This window comes from Antechinus flavipes, chromosome 2 (genome assembly GCF_016432865.1).
Source record: "Antechinus flavipes isolate AdamAnt ecotype Samford, QLD, Australia chromosome 2, AdamAnt_v2, whole genome shotgun sequence".
Taxonomy (NCBI): domain Eukaryota; kingdom Metazoa; phylum Chordata; class Mammalia; order Dasyuromorphia; family Dasyuridae; genus Antechinus; species Antechinus flavipes.
In genome coordinates, this window is record NC_067399.1 from 484,968,045 (window position 1) to 484,986,130 (window position 18,086).

The 18,086-nt window shown below is 47.3% G+C and overlaps 1 protein-coding gene across 1 annotated transcript in view; it reads right to left on the minus strand.

Moving 5' to 3' along the window:
• The window catches only part of ZNF423 (zinc finger protein 423), a 402,787-nt gene that overhangs the window by 12,726 nt on the left and 371,975 nt on the right, over nt 1–18,086 (minus strand). Inside the window, exons 6-7 of the mRNA XM_051979809.1 lie at nt 17,142–17,273; nt 14,482–14,597 (exon numbers count right to left, since the gene is read on the minus strand). Coding sequence (XP_051835769.1) covers nt 14,482–14,597; nt 17,142–17,273 — 248 coding nt within the window. The remainder of the gene's footprint in view (nt 1–14,481; nt 14,598–17,141; nt 17,274–18,086) is intronic.

An 18,086-nucleotide genomic window follows, 5' to 3' on the forward strand; every position in this document is an offset into this window, starting at 1 on the left:
AAATAAAATGTTGTTGTGAAAGGAAAAAAAGTGGAACAAAGCCCAGGGGAGCCATGGTTCCCTACTGTGGTGCTTTGGAAATAAGACCCACCAGAGAATATATTATTAAGAGAACCGAAGTCTTCTATTAGAGAACCTACCCTGTAAACACACTCCAATTCACACAGTCACCCAACAAAACAAGGCAACTAATAATAGCCACCCTGGGGGAGCTAAGGCTCGGGAGAATTATACTCTAAAATGCAAATGTCCCCACATCAGTATGTTTCCTAGCCCATGCCAAGAAGCAGAGGAAATAAAGGAAAGATGTTCTGTAACATAGCAGCCTCGTAAAAGGAAGGCAGGGAATGGAACGGTTATTGTCACAATCAAATACAATAATGAAGTATTTTTAGAAATGGACAGCCAAAGATGCAAACCTCCTCTTGCCTCCTCTCCACCACTGCCATCATTTCCTTATGACTCTGCATTCTGGGTAAATGCTACTATTTTTTCTCCAAAGAGTAGAAAAGTATCTCTTTGATCTTATCCTAGACAGGAATCCTAACTAGAAATTCTTTCATCGAGGGCAAAAACAGTTTTACATTGTTGATGGTCAAGAGTATGTGTGGGGGTGGAGAGTGAGGGAGTAGTTTGGGGGTTTCATTATTAGTTTTTCTTTTGGATTGAGGAGTGAGAGAGCAGTCAGATCCTACATGAAAAACACCTCAAGTCAGGGTGACCCATCCCCCAGATGGCTGGACCCACATCCCCATAGAGATGAACCCCTAGCAGTTGCAGACAGCAGCAAGAAAAGATAAGAGAGCAGGGTCTCATTGTTCCTTTTGGATTTGCGCAGGGCTGACTACAGAAAGACCGTGACAGGGAAGTTTTACCACTTCCTTGCAGAGAAGTTTATTTCCCTGTTTCATCCTGGGATACTGGTACCTATACCCTAAACACAACAGAACCCGGTTCCATTATTAACTAGCTGTTTGTGGCCTTGAACAAGTAAGGAGTGGAATGAGCTGCCTCAGAAGGAGGTAAGTTATCTATCAATGGAGGTGATCAGGTAGATCAAAGGACCACACGTCAGAGAGGTCCTAACTGGGAATGCTTAAATGGCTACAGCTTGAATTAAAAGACTTTTGAGCTCTTTCCGAGGATCTGTCATCTTAAAATCACCAACATTTGAATTGTCATTAACAACACCAACTGCCAACCTATAAACTAATAACTAATATTTATACAGAACTTGGAGGTTTTTCAAAGTCCTTTACATATAATCTCAGTGGATGCCCAAAACTCCGAGGTGGATATTTATTATTATTCCCATTTTATAGATGAGGAAACTAAGGCTCTGAGAGAGTGCGACTATCCTATGATCCCCACAGCTAGTAACTGTCCAAGTCTCGAATTCCAACCAGTACACTATAGTGTGTCAACTTCACAACGGGCTTGCTGTGAGAATCACCTGAATAATAGATGTGAAAGCAAGTTGAAAAGGAAAGTGTTGTATCCATGTGAGGAATTATTATTATTGGCAGGGAGCTGCCTGGGCTGTTATACCTCAGAAATTCTATCATTGAGGACTGACTGCCTTATGCATAGATAGAATAGGTGGCTGCCCACCACAGTGTGATGAATGGCACTGGGAATTCTCCCCTTCCCAAAAAACATTGCTTCCCATTGGACTGACACATTAATTCAAGTTCCTACTAATAAAGTTCCTTCTTAAGGGTCTTTTAAGAGAATTATATACATTTTGATTGGATTAAGGCAGTCTGTCATCTGGAAGGAGTAAACTATAGTTGCTGTCTCTACGTATCAGTTTCCCCATCTATTAAAAAGAGAGAGTTGAATTAGATGACCTGCCTTCAGGTCCCTTACAACTCTAATAACTTATAAAACACTATCAGATTCTAAGAGCCGGGATTAGTTTATCTGATCCGGTCTTCAACATCCATTGTCACACCGTGAGAACAGAGCTTGGCAGGAGAAAGGAAAGGTAAGATCAGACAGAGAGTTATCTGGGGCAAGCCAGGTGGGACCCTCAGTGGGGAACCTCAGAAGACAGCAGTGGGCACTTGGAGTAGGGGAATGGCTAGGTAGGAGGGAAGCGGGAAAAGAAAAGTCAACTTCACAGTTGTGTTGCGGGTTCGATGTTGCTTCATAATGGGCAGTGTTGCCCTTGGCAAAAATCACTGCCCATCAACCCTTCCCCACTCTCTGGGGCAGCTATTCAGCTCTCAGGGCTGCTTTCAGCAAATGTAAGGGGAACCAAAGAGCAGGATAGGGACAGCTCATTTTTCCCTCAGTGGTTAATGTGTCCTCCAAACTCGTCATGTCAAACTCAGACTTTAAGACAAAAAGCAAGGCACGGGATTTCTTCCCTTTGCCATTATGGAAAGCTTGGGCTGGCATCTTCCCCCAGCCCAAAACAGATGGATATGCCAGGGTCTAGTTCTTGTCTCTGCTTCACCATGTGTGAAAGTGCCACAGACTCCTTTTCCCATGCTCTCTCTCTGCAATAACCATCACTACAAATGGCTTTTTCCCAGAGACCCCTTAACAAGACACTACCCCCAATATCACAAATAAGGAACTGTAAGCCACAAAGGAGGGACGTATTTGACAATAAACTCAGGAAATATAAGCCACTGAGTAGAAAGGGTGTTTAATGTCTTTATTACCCCCTTTTAATTTGCAGATTTCCAATTATATAGGTTAATACAAGTCAGTAAACATCTAAGACTTATTATGTGAAAGACATTATATATGGATTAGAGATGTAAAAATGAAAAACAATACAGTCCCTGCCTTCAAGGATCTTATAGTCTAATAAAGAGTAAACAAAATGCCTACAAAATAAAAAAAAATACAAGGTAGTGTGGGAAGGACAAAAGGCAAATCTAAACAATGAGTTCTAGGACAATCTGAGGCAGGAACACTTTTCATCTGGCAGGATCGTGTAGGAGGAGAATTAAAGGAAAAGAAGAATTCAGATTAGCAAAGAGGAGGAAGAGGGAGTAGTCTGCACAAGGGCACAAAAGCAGAATGAAATGGGGAGTAGGCTAGCTAACTTGAGGCAGCTTAGGGGGGATGGAAAAGAATGCTGAATTTAAGAGTCAGGATGATCTGAATTGGAATCCTACCTGCATACAGCTAAATGACCCTGGACAGTTTCTTAATCTCTCTAAGCCTCAGTTCACTACTTTGTAAAATGAGAATAATTATACCATCTACTTCCGTTAAAGCAATATGGATTATTGAAGTCGAGTGTGCAGGCAGTTTCTCACTTTGTAGATAGCCTTTTCTTTCTCCCTAAATCTAGAAGACTTGGAGATTAAAAACACAACCGCTTATCTAGAAAAGATTCTTTATCACTGAGTCATCCAAAGAGCATCTTTTTTTCACAAATTCCACCTCCACGGACCTCTGTACATGCTATAAGAGATCATGCTCAGGTGTAAAACCTGAGTCCCAAATATTCAAATACTGAAATCACTGGGTTTTCCCCTCAATCCTTCGCCAAACACTGAGATTTCATTCTGATTTCTGAAATTGTTTCCTGGGTCTTTGATTAGAGAATCCAGGAGTGTGCTGCCAACTTTTTATTCAATTCAAAAAGCACTTACCAAGTTCCTACTATGTGCAGAGGATAGTGTGAAGCCCTGAATTATCCAAAACACCGCTCTGTTTCTTTTGGAGACTAGTCCTCACAATAAGGCTCATAAGAAGCAGTTCACTCCTCCAGAACGAATAGCAGACCCGTCCTGAGCACCGCAGGATAAATCAAACTTTAGCCAGCCAAAGCCAATGGAAGCTAGAACAATCATACTCCTATGACTCCATCCCTTAAATGTTCTTTACTAAAGCACAGTAGGAGAATCCTAGAATCATACAGTATAACCTCAAAGTTGGAAGGGATTCTGAATATATTATTTCATCTAAGAAAGAGACCCTGACAAAAATATGATCATTGTTAGAGCTGAAGGAAGAAGTCTTAGATCAGAAAGATTTTCTAGAATTGTAAGACTCAGAGCCAGAAGGACCTTTGAAATGCTTTAGTGTATGTCCCCCATCCCTTCATTTTGCAGATGAGGAAAATGCATCCTAGGGAAGAAGTCACACAAGTGGTAAGTAGCAAGGATACTCACAACCCATAAATGTTTATTGCCATGCCAAATCCGGTGTGCTTTTTTTTTTTTTTATCACACTTCCTTTTGTTCAAGAGCCTCGCCAGGGTCTATCCCACCCTTATCGTCCCACACAAAACCTATGCTGGTTAGCTGCTCACTCCCAGCTCTTTGATTCCTCGTTCTTTATCACTGCCATTCTCGTCTTCAAATACTCTACAAGAAAGAAGGGATTGGACTGTGGCCATGGCCAACTGACTACTTAATGATTTTTGGCAGTCTCCCTCCACCAAACAAAAGAATGTGAGATAAACTGATAAAAATCTGGGTAGCCTCAGTGATTCCATCTATAAAACAGGAAGATTGAACTGGGTGAACTAACATGCTCTGATCTTTTGATTCTCTGGGGTCACATGTAGCTCTGGTCTATCCCCTGTCATCAGACAGACAAAGCTGGGATGACATATAGACTCCTTAAGCAGAGATCCTGGGGGAGATGCAAATGCCGAGATTAATCAGTCCATCTACAAGCATCTTTTAAATGCACCTCTAGGTGCTAAGCACTGTGCAAAGCACAGAGAAAGACAAAAGCAAAATAGTTCTTGCCTTCAAGGAGCTTACTATGATCCACCAATCTGGGAAAACTAAGAATGTACAAAATATGAACAAAATACAGGGTAAATCTGTATTGGCGAGGGTGCCAGTAACAGGCAAGGGGGAACAGGAAAGTCTTCATGTGAAAGGAGATGCATGAAAACAGTTCTGAGGGAGACAAGAAATAATAAATGGTGGAGACTAGGTATGGGATATAGCCAGTGCAGAGACAAGGATGCTGTGTGGGATGTACAACAAGGATCTTATGGGTTGATTGGTTTGTTTATTCTTTTTTTCCTCTAACAAAGAATTTGCTCAAGATAGAATCTAAATGAATGGGACTGAAGAACTGAAGAAAGTAAAAGGGGGATTTAAGGAAGAATAAAGAAACTTTGAACAGAAGTATACCTTTTTACCAAGGACTTTCTTGACTTTTCTCCAAAACTAGAAGCAGAGGAAAGAAGAGAAGATCCCATGCCCTACCTCAAAAAAAAGTCTGTTTTCTTCCCAACCCTTAACATCTTTGAATATATCAAACATGGTACTTTTATAAGAAAGCCATGCACAATTTATTTCTAAGTATATATATGATCAAATAACTATATTTATAAAAGGATGCTGAAATCAAAATGCATTTAATTCCTGTCCCCCAAAACTTTAAAAAAATAAAAAAACAAAAGAAGAAATTCTCTACTTCAAAAATATCTTTCCTAAGCAGGAAATCAAAGTTCTCACACTATTAGTAAGTCATATTCCCCCCTTAGTCAAATATAGCATGTTTTCCCTCAAAAAATGGTTTCCACAGTCCACACGGAGTGGGCTTCCACCCCCTCAAAATGCCCCCAAATTATGGGAAGATAAGTCCTGAAGACGCAAGACATACCTAATTTGCTGTGATGAATTGTATGCATGCTCCAATGACCAAAACTGCAGCTGAGACCTATTATATTTAATGATCAAGACGTTCCTTGTGAAAACACTAAGGCACACGTGTCATCATCACTCTGTCTGGACAGGGAGCCCAGGCTGGCTTGGGGGAACAAGGCAGAGGAGGGTTGTTCGATGAGACTCCAAGGCTGGAGAAAAGAAGGGAGCTGCTGACCACTGTCCCGGAACCCAGCCCCACTGAGAGGAGGGCTTTGCTGCAGGCTGCCTTAAGTGAATTTCTGTCCCTTCAGAGGTCTGGCTCTGGGCCATTAAACATCTTAAAGGGGATCTTATCCATTATGTGGATACCCAGTGGCTGAGCAGACCTGGTCACGTAGGTGGGGCCACGGAGAAGACATCTCAGAGCAAGCTGAGGATAGTTAGGGATAACTGGTCGGTGGGGGAAGGGTTGGGACTGCAGCTGGACAATGAGGGCACTGGCAAGTCTTCCCTGTCCACTGTGGAGGGGCGGTGGTGGGGAGAATTCAGAACAGCAGATAACCTTAAATCATGGACTTGGCAGTTATAGGAACACGGTGTCTCCTGCAGAGAGGGCCTGGGATGTGACTCTTTAAATCTAATTTCCATTTGCAGGAAAATTGGTATAAGCGATTGATTATATGTTTTCTCTCCATGTGAGCAGGATCTGTCCCTCCAACTGTCCCTGATCACAAACATTCATCCCAAACCCGAACAAATAAAAAAGAACATGACTCCTTCCTACTTCTTTCCGCTCCTGATCTGAGATTCTATCAAGGGCCCTTGCTGATCCCCCCATCTTGTTGTGTGCATTCCCTTACCCACAGACCCTTGGCTCACAGGAAGGCAGCTGGCATCATATTCAGCTCAGTATTTATTTATTAAGTGCCCGTTGGGCATAAATCCCTGGGCGCTGGGCTCACCCAGTTGTCCCTCACCACAAAGAGCTGATTTGATTCTAAGGGAGAGAAGAGCAGGGAACCTGAGCTGATTCTTGTTACTCATTTCCCTTTATTTATATGTGGTTTTATAAGTATTAGGTAATGTGTGGGTTTGTGGGTGGGGAGAGGGACAGGGGTTAGGGAAAGGAGAGAGGAGAGAACATAAGCCCCCTTTAGAGCAAGTTCTGTTAAAAAAAAAAAAAAACAGCCCACCATCCAGCGAGCGCCTTCGAGTGTTTTTGATTGGCTGACTGTGGATGTCTAACAGCTTCCATTTCTTCAGGACCTACCACGAGGCTGGGGCCACCTTCTCCCAACAGAAAGGGAGCTCCTTCATGACAAGGTCTGTGTCTTATTTTCATTTCCACCCTCCCTCTTCACACTCAGTATAGTGAGTACTCGGCGGATGGTGTTGACTGATGGGAATGGTGCCATTCTCTATCAGAGCTCCTGCACGAATCCCCGAGGCCCCCCCTCCAACACTAGCACACGGATCACATGTCTAGATTTTGTAAAAACTTCAAAAGAGAGAAGGGAGGGTCTGTGTTAATTATTGACACAACAAAATTAATTTTCCATCTATCTCTCTTCCGCTCCCCCCTCTGAGGCACCTCCCCCGCCGCCTCTCCTGTGAGTTCTGATGCAATGTTACTGACTGGCACTCCCGAAATGCCAACTTGCATTTCTCATCATTAATTTCTTTCTAAATGTCATTAGTAATTGTTATTGCCAGACCAAAGAGTGCAATCTGGGCCTTCATAAAGAAGGCGCAGCTCTCATTTCTTTTCTGGTGTTAGCACCTCTTGGCCAGGCTGGGCCACCAAATCCTGGCAGAGGCTGGGGGACTCCGCTTCCAGCCAGTTAGAAAGACGGATTATGATATCCAGAGGCAAAACATGCCTCATTTTTAACATTAATGGATAGGAACACGCCATTCCTCCACCGGAGGAGCCGTCTGTGAACGCATCCTTCAGGACGGCAAACCGGGGAGGACGCAAAGGTGAGGTCCAGACTGGCACAGGCAGGCCTGCCACATGATCCATGTGGCCAATGGGGGGGCCCTTCCTTGGGAAGCTTTTGGTCTCTGTGTCCAAACTCGGCATTTTCCTGGCAAGGACTTTGTTGCTATGAGCATCCAAGGGCAGGAGAGCTGGAGGCATTCGCAACATTGAGGACAGAGATCTCTCCCATTCAAGGTCTCTGGCAACGGAATCCCATCCAGGGCAACTCTTAGGGGTGACCACTTGTAAGCTCTAGGGACCAGAAACCATCCTGGGCCCAGGGAAGACTGAAGGAGGGTCTGCATAGGCCGGAGGAGGTACCATCAACAACTTCACAGAAATCTTTCTTTCTTTCTTTTTTGGGGGAAAAGGGGGAGGAAAGCGGGGAAGAGGGAGAGCAATGTTTAGTGAATGGGTTGCTTTCTTTCCCTCTAGCTCTCCCGCCTGCCATCACCCATCTCTTTCCTACTGAGCCCTTCCTCCTGACTGACCCCTGCTTCTGCCCCTTCCTTCTCACTAAACTGAAGGCATTTGGTCCCAGGGGCAGGCAGCAACCATTTGGATGTTACAGGCAAGAAGCAGCTTCCAGTGAACACAATGGCTGCACAGACATTGGGTCTTGGCTGCTTCCACACATGCCCATCTGTCAGGATGGCATGGTGCCGCCTCTAAAGTTGGTTGGACCCTTGCCCCAGGGCATAAATGACAGGCAACAATGGGCAGAGACAGGCAGCCTGAGGACCCCATTCCAAGCACCATTTCTGCCCTGAACAGAGCCCTCCGGGTGCATTAAGTCCCCCACCCAGCACCGCCATTCCCACCTCCTCTCAGTTCCTCATGTAGACCAATGTCCCAGGGCACGCTAATGCCTCAGTCATTGAGCTTCACCTGGACTCCCCTTCTCTTTCCTCTTTTCCTTCTGCTCTCCTCTTCTATCCATCTTGACGGTGAGTGAGCTATGCGAGCTCCTGTAAAGCTACGGTGACACACTGAGAGACAGCGTGAGTCGTGGAACAGGAGTGACTACAGCCATGGCCAACTAGAGCAGAGAAGCTGCCTGCCTCCATGCTGGCTGCCAAGGGTGGCATCCAAGCCAGCCATGAGAGCCCCTCCCCACTCCCACCACCTCCCGAATCTTTGCCGTGGGCAAAGGCAACAAAGGTGATGCAGCTCCCATTCATCAGGCCCGCCTGTCCACCCATGCTTACATCACAGCCACTTTAAACCTTAAAAGGACTTTAAAAGGACACTCTTTCTACCCCCGTGCCTCTGGATTCCAATGCTTTGTGACAAGGAATCACAGGCCGCAGAGTTGGAAGGGATCTAAACAAAGCCCCTCTCCTTACATTCAGGGACAGCGCGTTCCAGAGAGGTCTCAGAGAGAGGAAAAGGCTTGCTGCAGATCATAAATCTGAGCCACGACTAGACCCGTCTCCTAACTCCCAGCCGAGGAGAGGGGGATGACGTGGCATTTTTAAAATTCTGGGAATGGTGCTGTTTTGTTACTCCAAGAATTCCATGACTGCTCCATAGTTCTCACTGAGTAATCTGAAAGCTTTCAAGGAAAGGAGAGCTGATGCACACATTCGTGATACACATGGAGAATGAGATGTCCAGGATCCAAGGGAAGATCACTGGCCTTGAAAGCAGAAGAGACCTCTGAAGCTGGAAGCCCTCTGAGAATCTCTCATCAAAGACCAGCAGCAGAAGCACCCCTGGGACCCAGAAGGCACGGGGATGTCCAGGCTCCAAGCAGTCTCCGAACAGCGTCTCCAGCACAAACACTCAGAAAGTGAAGCAGGACGGTTCTAGACCGCACGATCCCCTCCTGGGGACTCCAGCTTCACACCCAACCCGCACTGGTGGGTTCATGAGCACGGGTTCTTCCACAGGGACGTCCAGAATAAGAAACAGGATATTTAGCCAAACCCCCGATAAAAAACCAACCCCTCTCCTCAACACCTACCATGAGCTAAGGCTGCTCTCCAACCTTCACCGAAAAAGAAGCTGCCTTCTGGTCTGTGAGGAACCTCATGAACGGAACTTTCTTTAAGAGAAACAGTAAAAGAGGGAAAGAAACCTGATACTTACAGAATGCTCAGCCAAAGAGTAAAATGCTAAGTATGTGCCTAGAGCACTTTTAATTTTTAATTATTATTAGTTATAATTATCTGACTGTGTTTGACTGAAGCCCAGCAATGCAGTGGGAGAAAATGATATTTTCCTCTGAATTTATTAGTTTTATGAGGGGACAAATGGTTTTTGCAAATGGACTCAAGGTCCCTTCAGACTCATTCTTTTCTGTCTTTCTCTCCCTCCCCTTCTTCCAATCCTTTCCTTGCTCTCTCCTTCCTTCCCTCCTTTCCTTCCCGAAGTAGCCTCATCTTTCTGATTCCCCAGCTGCTTCAAGTCTCTCCATCGGGGAGGGGACAGCTGCTGGGTGGGATCGGAGCCTCGTGCCAGGAAATCCAGCTAATGGCTGAGACACAAAGAGGAGTCTCTTTGGAAAGAAACACTCCATTGGCACAGGCAACAGAACGATCCCCCTGAATTACGTCTTGTGTGTAAATTCAGGCGGAGGGAGGGGGTAGGGGAGGAGGAAGGGCAGGGTTTATGGGATGCTTCCAGAGTCTAATAGTCCCCCCGAGGAGTAGGTTCTGAACCAAGCTCGTAGAAGAAACAACGGGAGGTAGGGCAGAAGCGTTTCTGCCATTGCGCTGAGCCCTGGGGTGAGGGAGAGGCCAAACTTGGGGCACCATCCTCAGCTACGGAAGGGGGCAAGGGACAGATCGCCCTTCTTATTTGTACTCAGGGATCCTCACTCCCAACAGGGCCAATTTGGGAGAAGTCACAGTGAAAGACAAGCAGCGGAGCAGGTACGTCGCTCATTTTCTCCTATCCTGCCAGGTGACCAGGAAGTTCCTAAAGATCGCAGAGTCACAAAGGAGATCACCTGGTCCAAACGGCACATTATACAGATGAGAAAACTGAGGCTCAAAGAGTTATGAAGAGATGTGACCAAGGTCACAGGAAGATGGTGTAGGCGAGATGAAGACCTGGATCCTCTAACTCCAGAGCTAGCTCTCACTCCGTAGCATAAAGCTTTCATACTAAAGACTTTAGGGAAAAGAGCTGCCTTGGTTTCCAGAAAGTGAAAAATATTCACCATCAGAAAACAGGAAGCAATGACGAAGGGCTGAAACTGGCCACTGTGGACTGAGAATGAATGAATGAATGAAAGATTTGATCCTCTCTCCCGTGTTACTTTTTACCTTTACGAAGAGATTTTTCTTTTCCATCCCTGTAATTCCTTTGATTACTCTCTTCTGGAACCTTTCCAATTCAGGCCACACCCTTGGAATATAATTCAATTCAATTCCACAGGCACTCATCCTTATCGAATGCTGTATTAGGCATCCCAGGGGAGAAAAGGGAAGTTTAACAATACCAGCTCCTAAGTGCACAGCCCTTTTAAGTTTCATAGAACACTCTCCTCACAACACTAGGAAGCAGGAGCCATAAGTATTATTTTTCCCCATTTTACCAACAAGGAAGATGAAGTTCAAAAAGGTGCTACGGCTTGCCCAAGGTCACAGAGCTAGGAAGCCTCAGCTGAGAATCTTTCTGGCAGAGATCCCGTCACTCCTGAATCTAACCTAAAATTTCTCCCTCCAAAGGGACTCACAAGCCGCATATGCAGGGTAGGAAACAAAACAAAACCGCATGCGAGGAAGGGCCGGACTGAGCTTAACAAAGAGCCCAAAGTATATGGACCACGGTCTGCACACCCTGTTCTGAGCAGAGATGGCCCTCGAGCCTTCGTTTCTCTGGCCCGTCACCTACTTCTCCACTTGGAGAAACCAGACAAGCAGTGCAGCCCAATGCCTGTAGCTGACTGATGCGACTTGACACTGTGCCTGCAAGAGGAGAAATCCTTTCCCTCCACGGCGGCCCTCGGAACACCTGTGCTTGCAAGGACCTGGCAGGTACCCTGCTCTCTCCCCATCTGAACAGTTCGCGGGTTGCTTGTTAGATCCCTAGCTTTGCTTTTAATCAATTGTAATCATTTAGCAGGAAACAGTATGATTAACCGCACACAAGCAAACAGCATGAATTAATCCTTTAAATACAAATGCTCTGCCGGTGCGGGGCTGGTTCCTTTGAACGCGAGTTGTAGAGAGATGTGCACACACACGGAAGTCGTGCGCCCGGGCCCCCCTCCCCAGAGGTCTCCGAGGGAAGACAAGGATGGCGTCCAGGTCGGGGAGCACAGACCAGCCTCTCCCTGAGACTGCGATGCCCACGTTCCCAGGCCGTAGGATTAGAGTTGGGAGGAACCTCAGAGTGATCGTGAAATTCAATACCCTTTACTTTGGCAAACGAGGAAAGGGAAACTCACTGGGGGCAGAGAGGAGACACCCCGGGGCCACAGGAGCACAACGGATTCATACCCAGATCTTCCTTCTGAGTCCAAACCCAGTGCACCATGCAGCCCTAGCCCAGTGAGCGAAGGACAGCGTCCCTCCAGTCACACAACAAGCCCCATGGGGTCCCTTCATGAAGGTCTATTCCCAACTCCCCAAAAAGTTATAAATGGAAAAGTTTCCAAAGATTGGCCGTGCCCGTTAATCCAACTCAACAGCCACAGATTCGCTGACAGTAATGACCTTTCCCCGCTCCCTCTACTAGTTTGTATCGTGTCTGTCTCCTTTCTCATGTCCTTGCTTTAATACTGAGACAGCTGGGAGAAGCAGACGTTAGGGAACTCCATTACACTTAGGCCATTGCACAAAGGAACCCCGGGGCCCCCCACCCCAGATAGCGTCTTGGTCTCCTTGCCAGAGCAATCCCAATTCTCCTGACTTTCAAGTTTCCATATGTTCGTGAACCCTGGCTTCCTCCTATTACCCAGCGGCACAGAATGTTGGCAGTAGAAGGCATCTCAGAGACTAGGTGATCCAACGCCCTCTTTTTTACAGATGAGGAAACCGAGGCCACAAGAGAGACGAGATGCCCAAGGAAACAGAGACAGAACATGACAGAGCCACGTTCAGCTTGTCTGGGTTTTCCCCCTTCTCTCATCAGGCTTTTTCTGTGTGGACTGCATTACACATGATCTCAAGGTGTGTGATGGAGAAGCAAAACTGGGTCCCACAATCGAGTCAAGCAGTTTAACAGCCTAAGGCCCCAGTATACAAGTCCCCATACCATTTCACAGTTAAATATCACACTTGGATTTTCACTGTGTTAGAAAATCCTTGCATAATGATCAGCAGCATAACGACTATGAAAACGTAAATGCCTACAAAATCCTCCTCTCCAAAGCTGGAAAATTACAATTCAAGTTACTTAATGAAAGCCGTTATTTGCATAGATTTGGCTATGCAACAGCACTTCCACATTTAAACGCTCTGTAATTAAAATCATTAATTGCAGAAAATAGTGGCTCGTTAAGGCTATAATTTAGCAAGGTTTTCGGCATTTGAGGATTTGATTTAAAAGGTTAATGCGGGGACCCAGGAAACCACCACCTCAGATGAACCGTGTGGGGTTGGGTTGGGAGGAGGGGAGGAAGGATGGTCTGTCACACAGCGAGATCTGCCCATTGCCCTGAACCTGCCAAATTAACAAGGTGTAGTAAAAATTCGGGCACACTTATGCAGATGAGGCTCAAAGAACAAGGGCAGGCAAAAGTCCCCTTGGGAGGCTGGAGGAAGGAAAAAGAAAGGGAAGCAACACAAAAGCTGAGAAAGAGAAAAAGATCCCACAGACCTCCCTTGACATGGCAGTACAACAGGATAGACGTCAACTGGGGAATTAGGCAAGTCAAACAGAAACCCTCCAAAGTTTAAGCAAATCGTAGTTTATAAAAGCTAATAGATTTAAATGAGGCATGCAGTGTGGTTCTATAAAAAGCCTTCATTTGTCAGGGGACACCAGGAGTAGTTTGGTAGCTGAGCTAAGCAGGTAGTAATGGTTAGGTAGCTAACGTGTCAGGGTTGGCACTTCGGTGTGTCCCGAGGCAGAATTGTCATGTGGAAGGTCAATTCTGCTGTGTGAACTTAAGTGGGTGAGGGCATCAACAGATGGGGTGGGCTCTCTCAGAGGGTCTCAGATCACCTTGTTCATTGAAATTGCTTCAGGAATGAGGGGGGAGACTTCTAGACCTTGCAACAGATCTTGAGTCCCAGGGCTTCCTTCTTCCCAAATGTAGGGATACGGGTGGGGAGACCTGACGCAGGAGATAAGAGATCTGACTTGTAGACCAGACTCCCCTACTCACCATCCAAGGATCGTGGCAAGGGACATGCCCTCTCTGGACTTCAACTGTCCAATCCACACGATGGGAAGAATAAATCTGAGTCTAATGGACCAACTGGATCATGTTTATGATGGTGATCATGATGCAAATTCAAGGCACCGTGATGGTATGTAGACTCTATTTTAAAAGGCTAAAGCAACAGCTGGACTCTGACTTAACATCTGATAGTGGGTAGAGCTTCTCATTATGTGTTACATCCAAGGCGGAATAGTGAGAGGGGCCACATGATAGCAAATCTCAAGAGCGAGAAGGGTCCGAAGAATCACCAGACCCAGATAAGTAGCCACTAGCTCCAACCACATTGTGCCATAATTGTGCTTGTTTCTCCCTTTGCTCCTCAGGCCAGGGAGAGCATGGATTCCAACGCCAGCTTTTGTATCAAATGTCTGTGCAACCTCAGCAAGCCACATCCTTCCTCTGGGCCTCAGTTTCCCCTTCTGTAAAAATGAAGGGGTTACGGCAGACGAATTCTGCGGCCTCCTTCCAACTCTGCTTACCTGGATGAAAGCCTCCATCTTTTCCAGAACCAGGATGGCCAAGCTGATCAGAAGCAGCTAGGAGAGAGGATGGTGACAGGAAGAAAAGTGAGAGGGACTTACCTGGAGTTCTGTCTGAAAGAAGAACTTCTGTGGACACTGTGAGCAGTCATAGATCTTGTCTTCCTGCCCATGCACCGCAAAGATGTGTTGCTGTAGCTTGTTAGCCTGTACAAAAACTAGAAAGAAGGCAAAGACTCAGGTAAGAGCCGAGAATCCCCAGGTCACGGCCCAGCTCCACTACAGCCCGCCCCCCAAAGCCCACAACGCAGCACAACTCCCATCAAGGAGTCCGCAGGACCCCCAGAGAGTGGTTCCCAGAGGTAATCTGGTGCCCAAAGAGAAAGAATCTATTTACTTCTACCAGTCCAAGCTCAGGCTTGCACCTAGCCTAGCCATTCCCATCTATGTGACTTTGGACAAGGCACAGAGCCGGAGACTTTCTGCTCAGTCTCAATTTTGTCATCTGTAAAATGGGTGTCCAACTCATCTCCTAGAGCTGTTCTGAGGCTCAAACAAGATGTGAAAGGATTTTGTAAATAGAAAGTACTGCATAACATAAGTAATATTAAATATCAGCCAGAATCCAGCAACACAACACCCCACGCGTTTCATGCTTGTTGATAACTGAGATGGCCCCTGAGGTTCCTGCCAGCCCTGGATCTATGATTTTAGGATGCTTCGATTGATTGACAACCAGAATAAGGTAGAGGTGGCGGGGAGGCTAGAGTTAAGGGACCATCTAGTCCAACCCCATCACTTCATAAAGGAAACTCTGGCCGGGGAGGGAAATCATTTGCCCAAGATCACAAAGCAAGCCAGTGGCTCATGTGGGGCCCGGCCCCTTTTGCCACCATTTGCCACAACTTCACACGTCCCGATCCAGCTCTTTCTTTTGGGCTACACCGAGCCCTGAGAGGCCTTCTCTGGTGAGGGAGAAGCTGCCATTGCTCATGTAGAAAAGAAGTTAAGGAGCCTGAGGGGTAAATAAAGGGAGACAAAAGGAACGGGGTCAGCCAAGCGAGGAACCAGGCCCAGAGACCTAGCTGGGCTTCAGCACCTCAGCTTGGCAGGAGTAACTAAAACTCCCTGGCCCATCCCTGGTCATCGTTGGGTTCCTACATCAGAGAACCCACTTCTCCAAAGTGAGTGGGAGAGAATGGCCCCCTCTAGCTTGAGTAAAAGACTCAATGCTTCTCAGAGACGAGAAGTGGGCCTTTGCCAAGGCAAAGCTCCTTCTACCCACCCCCTCCTGCCACATTCTGGATTTCCCAGTGTCAGGGAGCCCACCCATGGGGAAGACACAAGCCTGGCTGGGCCCTCAGGGGTAGGGGAGGAGGAGCCCCTGAAGCAGCTGTGTCTCTGGGAACAGAGAGATCCATAACCCCCCTCTCCACTATCCCCCGCCCCACTCCCCACCTCCATGCTAGGCCAGGCTCTCCCTGGGGTGGGGCTTCCCACAGTGACAGACGGCAGATGTCGGGGGAGGCAGGGAGAACCCCCTCCTCCCCCCCACACCGGCTGCCATCTGGGCGGCACAGGGAGGGAGAGGCAGGGCAAGGCCCTGGAGACTCACTCCCGCCCCTCCCAGCCTGGAAGGCTGTCAGATCACAGAGGGGAGGTAGGGGCACAGTTTGGCCTCTGTAGCCCGGGCAGCCATCCAGGCCCAGCTACCCAGGTCTGACCAAAGCTAGAGGATTGGGGGCTTTTCGGCAGTGGCTGCCCTTGCTCCCTTCCAGCCAAACTGCTGGGAGAACAGTGGAGCCAGTCCATCGGCCAAGGCAGGGGTGGGGAGGGGCTATTCCCAGGGGAGATTATCCCCACCACCATCCGTGGGCACAGGTGGCCCAAGCCATGGGCCAAAAGGAGCTTAAAAAGGCAGCCTGGGACAGTGCTGGGGAGGGAAATGGGCCAACTCCAGGAGGGGGTAAATCAGGGGAAGACTCCAAGGCAAAGATGGGAGCCACGTATACATGGACAGAGCGCTCAATGGCAATGAGAAAGATATGGACCAGAACTTTCTCACAGTGCCAAATCATTGTGTAAAAGAGTGGGGAAGGAGGGGAAGGGGGTATCAAGGCCTGAAAAGATATGCTCCATGTGGCTAGGCTGGGTTCAAAGTGGAAAGGATGTATAAGTGCTTTGAAAAATAAAAAGTGCTATCCTTTACATTTGAGTCCAAGGGCCATGAGGTAACTGGGGGCAAAGGCCAGGCCTAGTAGTTTGAGCAGTTCTAACCAGTGCTAGGGCTCTTCCTACTTCTCAGCTTTAACCTTTATTGGGTCCCCAGGACACCCAGGAGTCTTCACTGTAATTGGGCTAAAGGAGAATAATAATAAATTAATACCTACTCACATTTCTAAGTCCTTTAAGGTTTACCAGGCAGTTTTGAAAACTATACTATGAAACAAGGAGCACTCATGTGACTCCCATAACACAGATGGAAAAACTGAAGCTCAGAAATGTTAAGGAATTGCCCAAAGTGACATGATTAGTGAGTGGAAGGATAAGGAGCAGAGCCCGGGTCTCTGACCACCAGGGCTCTTTTCTCCACCGTGCTGCTTTTTCCACAAGGCACTTTGTCAGAGAGCTCTGGGGTTGTTCACAGGCACCCAGACAATTCGGGAAGAAGATGGTCAGCGAGGAACACGGGCCCTCTCCACCGCCCCCCAGAGCAGGCCTTTGGCCACTCCCCTTTCCCCAGTCCATCAGGCAGGCTTTACCTGTAAAGCAAACAGGGCATTTGAACGTGCCTCCCATTCCCTCGAAGCTGTGCTCGATCAGGTGACAAAGAAGCTTGGCCGGAGAGTCAAACATCTGGTTACACAGCTTGCATTCGTGATTGATGCCTTCCTCTGCAAGGTTCAAATGATACAACTTGTTAGTGACACAGCAGATTAGCGTCTGAAAGGCAGGAGGCGGTGAGCCGGCTTCCTAGAACGGGCCCAGCCACAGCTCTTGCTCCCTCCTCCTGTCGGCTTCCGTCCCAGCCCGGCCCAGCGGGCACCCTGGCATAACCCACGGCTTGCACGGAACACGGGTATGGGTCCGGGGACAGTCTGGGGCCAGGAGCAAGCGTTCTCCTGCAGTGTGTCTGGTGCTCAGCGCCGCACTTTAGGAAGAACACAGATAATCTGGAGTCTTCCTGAAAAGAAGGTTGGGGAGAGGGGAGAGAGAGACAGGGGAGACAGAGAGACAGAGAAAGGAGAGACTTTCAGACAAAGAATGAGAGAGAAGACAGAGAGAGAAATGGGACAAAGAGTATCAGAGAGTGAGAGAGAGAGAGAGATGTAGGGACAGAGGCAGCAAGGAAGAATGAGAAACAAACAGAGAGAGGGAGAGAGAGAAAACCACAATAACAAGAGGATCCAACCAGATAATAAGAGATTCTGCTAAACATGGAAAAATGTTTAGCTTAGAAGAAGAAAAGACTCAGGGAGGGCTGTGGGACAGGGCAGGGACTTGATCTTTGTCTTCAAACAGATGAAGGTCTGTCAAAGGGATGAAGGGATTCAATTTACAATGCATGACTTCAAATGAGAGAGAACTAAGGCCATGAGTAAAAGCAACAAGAATTGTGAAGTAGCTACTATGTGATGCCATGTAGCACCATACCAGATACTGAGAATACAGAAGCAAAAGATAATCCCTGCCCTCAAATAGCTTAG